This window comes from Monopterus albus, unplaced genomic scaffold (genome assembly GCF_001952655.1).
Source record: "Monopterus albus unplaced genomic scaffold, M_albus_1.0 scaffold118.1, whole genome shotgun sequence".
Classification (NCBI taxonomy): Eukaryota; Metazoa; Chordata; class Actinopteri; order Synbranchiformes; family Synbranchidae; genus Monopterus; species Monopterus albus.
In genome coordinates this window covers 162,516-167,334 of record NW_018127998.1, presented here as the reverse complement: position 1 = coordinate 167,334, position 4,819 = coordinate 162,516, and the positions used below count along the sequence as shown (strand labels likewise).

At 40.3% G+C, this 4,819-nt stretch overlaps 1 protein-coding gene across 1 annotated transcript in view; it reads right to left on the bottom strand.

Moving 5' to 3' along the window:
- The window catches only part of frmd4bb (FERM domain containing 4Bb), a gene marked incomplete at its 5' end in the record, with an annotated part of 14,791 nt that extends 9,972 nt beyond the window's left edge, over positions 1-4,819 (bottom strand). Inside the window, 10 exons of the mRNA XM_020611847.1 lie at positions 595-681; positions 774-831; positions 1,105-1,170; positions 1,801-1,884; positions 2,578-2,600; positions 2,683-2,739; positions 3,082-3,166; positions 3,497-3,589; positions 3,686-3,780; positions 4,790-4,819. Of these exons, the coding sequence (XP_020467503.1) occupies positions 595-681; positions 774-831; positions 1,105-1,170; positions 1,801-1,884; positions 2,578-2,600; positions 2,683-2,739; positions 3,082-3,166; positions 3,497-3,589; positions 3,686-3,780; positions 4,790-4,819 (678 nt within the window). The remainder of the gene's footprint in view (positions 1-594; positions 682-773; positions 832-1,104; positions 1,171-1,800; positions 1,885-2,577; positions 2,601-2,682; positions 2,740-3,081; positions 3,167-3,496; positions 3,590-3,685; positions 3,781-4,789) is intronic.

Here is a 4,819-nt window from a genome sequence, read left to right as displayed (position 1 = left end):
CCTGTCTACTTTTAAGTCTTATTTGAAGACCCACTTGTATTCATTGGCGTTTGGCCAGGAATGAGACTCTGTCTGTAGTGTTAGTGTCTATATTATTGTTTATAGCTTTTTATGTGTTGTTTTTATATTTGAATGATATGTTAAGTGCTTTGGTCAGCTGTGCTGTGGTAAAGCGCTATATAAATAAAGTTGAGTTGAGCTGAGTTGAGTTGCATGTCTGCATCCACATACTGAAGTCGCAGCTTACATTCACACAGGCGTTTCTCATGTCAACCTCACCAATCAAACAAGATGAGCAGGTTCATAATGAATGTATGATTCTCATCTACTTTATACAAAACTCATTGAGCCAAACTTCCAGAGCTCACTAAACTGAGGTGTTGCTCCAGTTTTTCAAGTCTGGCCTCGTCTGCAGCAGCTGAAGCTGTTAAGAGTGAAACACATGATGCATGAATTAGAGCTGGTGAATCACCGCGCTATGTGCAACAGCAGCTATCCTTGGGTATGCCCTGTGCTGTCTTGTCCACAGCCAGATTAGCGAGGCAGAGAAGCGGCAGTAGCCATCTTCAAGACCGAGCTGCAAAGACCGTTTACCTTTCGAGGTTTTAATTTATCCTGCAGATCATACTGGCCAATGCCCTTATAGCTGATGCCAAGCCACCATGGGATCCCCTGTTTATCCTGTGAGACAAAAACACAGCTTGCATAATATGTTTGATTAAATGGCAGGTGTAACAGCTGCCATTTTCCATTAATCACAGCAGAAGACTTACTTTAACTTCATAGTAGTGCACGCCATAGGTGGGCAATGATTCCACTAATGTCAAATACCTGCAGCAAAAACAGTTTCTGTTAAAACCACCAGCTGATCTTTTCAACATCTGCATGTGGTTTAACTTGGAAATGTGAAAAGACAGCACTGGGATCTCTAGCCAGTGAATCGGTTTGATTCACTGGACTGCAACTTGAGAGGAACTATTGATTTCTATCAAATGATGAGAAAAGGAGTGAGAGGGAAAGGCTAATAGAGGTGAGAGGAAGATTAATGAACTACCAGCCTAATAACATTCATTTTCTAATTACACTTTTCTTTCCAATACTTACTGCACAATGGCCTGTCCTCTGGAGACTCCTTTCAGCTCTTTGTAATATTCAATTACCCGATCCTCACTGCAATGTCACATTAAAAAGACACATTTCTCCTCAGCTGTACATTATCAGATCACATCATTCTGCATACCTCTGTAACTTACCAAATAGTATTGTGAAAAATATAATTATATAAATAAATATAAACAGAGTTAATTAAATAATAACAGTGGTCGGGGACCTTTCTTAGAACGCACTTCATTTAGAAATGAAATGCCTGATGACAGATTGCATCATTGCATTATTGCGACAGAGGCTCATCTTAGGGAATGCGTAATGTTATTATGTGGTTCAAGGTTAAAAAAAAAAGCCAGGAAAATGAAGGAACTGAAAAATAAAATGAGCTCGTTAATGATAAATAGAAGAGTGAAATAAAATGATTCGTGGCTTAGGTACAGTAAAGGTGTGTGTTTCTTTTTACGGTTCATTTGAATTATTTAACAATATTATCAATCAATTTAGTTTTTTTTTTTTTTACTTGTCTGATAACCTTTTACTACTGCTTGATAGTTTGAGGGCTCTTTTATGTGTTTTGCTGCTGCATGTAAAAATGTACTAAAAACGAGGATAGGTTTTCCACTTTACATCGCTAGGCCTGAACGACACAGAACACATTGTAGGCATTATTACAAACATTTCCTCTAGGCATACCAGTATGCAAGTGATGGGTGCTCCTTGAGTACTTTGGTGGGAAGAGTTGGTAGTTTCTTCAAGTCAGCTCTAGTGTTTTCATCACTGAAAACAATATAAAAAGTAATTGTGGCAACAGTTTTGGAAGTTTAATCTACAATCCTGACACATACAGTGCAATGATTATTTTATTCAGCTCTTGGCTTCAAGTTGTTTCAGCTTCCATCGTCACAGCTTGAGCTTGAGATTATGAATCCAAGTCCCCTGAACTCTCCCACCCACCCCTCGAGACACAAGCAAACACATTGTAAACTTTAAATTCTCCACAATCCCATGACGCTGCTAAAATTACAGATGACATGACCCCCATGTCCTCACGTGCTGAAAGCGACAGTGACAAGAAGGTATTAACTGAACAAAGACGTTTGCCTTCCTTAACCATCACACTTCTCCAGGTGGTCAGAGCCAGGTGGCTACCTGCACAAAGACCTGGAGTGTTTCATCACAACACTACAAGTTTAATATCGAAACACAGCTCTGTTAAACATGGCTAATAGCTGCTCTCTGCTTTTCTTCAGTGCCACAATACTTGGCTTCTTTCAACACCATGAGATTCATTAGTTGCCTGGTGCAAGCTTCTCAGCACTCTGTGGCGAACCTCTCATAAAACAGCTATTGATTTTTGTTGTCTGCACGCTGAAGAAACAAGTGGCCTATTGAATGTCTTCGCTAAAAGCTCATTTTTACCTTGTCAAGCTGCTGTTAAAACATCTTACCTAGCTGATAATGTGCTCTTACCTTGTGTAGTCTCCCTTAGCCTCCTGGTGATAGAAATACATATTAATTTAAATTGTTTAGATGCAGCATTTAATGTATGTAAACGAGACTATTAAAAGCACTAACCTGCAAAGCATTTGCAGCTAATTTGAAGACATTCTCACTTTCCACTTCGATAATCCCCTGAGAGACAAAATAGATCAACAGGGTAAAAAAATAAGATGCAGAAAATGTGGTCCATGCAGAAAAAGGTTTCTAGATTCAAACAGAATCTTCTCCGTGTTGCCCTACAGTAACCTCTCCACATGAACCCTTGTGTTTTCCCCCTACTTTCTTAGACTATCTGCTTTACATTCCAGCCAGCAGAATAAGATACAGTAACTGTGCCTTGCAGCCATTGTCTCCTGAGCTGAGGTGCTGCAAGGCTCTAGAGACAGTGAATCATCAGGGAGCTGCTGAGAAAAAACATAACTACAGCAGGATCATTGCTTCAAACCACAGAAAAACAAGAGAAAAAACACTTACACTGCAGACAGCAGATTTTGCATTCAGGAAGAATAATTCCACTGTTATGATGTCCTTAAGCTGAGTTATGTTTTCTACATAAAACCTATGAAGTTGAAAAATAAAAGCACACACATACACGACAAATTAAGGTTTAAACTGAGATAACGTTCCTTTGTTATTACTTCTTATAGGAAATACACGGTTTAAGCATGTCTTTGCCTTTGTAAGATGTGTGAGGTGTGGGTGAGTGATGGTGTATGATGATGTGCCATAATCTGAAAAACACCAAAACACTGCCACTAGGTTGATGCATTAATATGCAAGAGAATCAAGATAGGGAACTATCTGGGGTATTCAGTTGAACTTATATGTTCTGTCATACTCTGTATCAACTCCGTGCTGGAGCGCTTAGCATGAAAAGATGAATTATCACCTGACCAGGAAGTTGAGGGCGATGGGCCCAGGCTTCTTCGAAAAGTCATGTTCAAGAACTCTGCGGTCCATCTGCAGCCACTTACGCTGACCGCTGCAAAATCAAACAGACTCAGAAAGTGGGTTTTTGTACACACACACTTTAGAATTATGCATAACACTGCAACAATAAATGGAACTATTTACATACTTGTCATCATAAAAAGCAAGTCCAAAGAATTCCTTCTCTTTGAGGTTGAAGTGGGAGGACACCAAGTCAAGGAGTTCGTACGACAGCAGCTTTGGCTGTGAGGGAAGATTTAGAGGCAATTTTGTTGATAAATGTTTCATGAATTGGAAATTGTTTTATTTTCTGTTGCCTCCTTTATTTCCAAGAGAAGTCAGACTATGAGGTCAAACAGAGACCAGCATGGCACTGTGCCCGTACGTATGTGGTGCTGTGCTCAAGGACACCTCAGAGCAGATACTCAGGTCACACTGCTGAAAGGTGTTTAACCATCATATAGTTTGAGTGAATCTGATAGATTAAATTAATTAAAAAAAAGGTCAAATCTTTCCACTGGAAACATAGCCCATCTGTCATGCAATATCACTGGAAAACCTAGTCTATATAACATCCATCCGTCCATTATCTATGCCCCTTAATCCTGAATAGGGTTGCAGGGGGCCTAGAGCCAATCCCAGCTGACATTGGGCAAGAGGTGGAGTCCACCCTGGAGAGGTCGCTGGGCTTTTGCAGGGCTGACATGCAGACAAACCGCCACACACACCCACACTCACCCCCTATGGGCAATTTAGAGTCGCCAATCAACCTGGACTGTGGGAGGAAGCTGGAACATTATAATTTATTTGGAACCGTTTTTCTGGCCACTGGCACATGTAAGTCCAGTGTTCACTGTTTTAGCTGCTCTTTGGTCTCTGCCAGCTCCTGAAGGAAATATCTAGCTCTTTGGCAGCTAAATGTTCCACTATTATACACTGGTCAGCTAACCACTAACGGTCTGTACAGCAGGTGGTGTACAGCAGGTTTTTAAGCCTTTGCAGCTGTCGGCTGCAACAAAAGATTAAGCTTTTGGAGCTGTGAAAATGAACTTAGTAATGTTCAAGTTATTGGTTGGAAAATCAAAATAACACAGAAAGACCCTGAAACATTCCATCGAGCTGAGGAGAACTTGAGTCAGGTGGATACTATCTGTGATTCATTGCTACAAGAAAGTCCCATACACATTGCTTTACAAATTGCCATTCATTTATTAGTATAAGAATAACAAGTCACTTTAAGTCAGCAACATACCTGAACCAGCAGCTCTAGCTTTCTGTCATC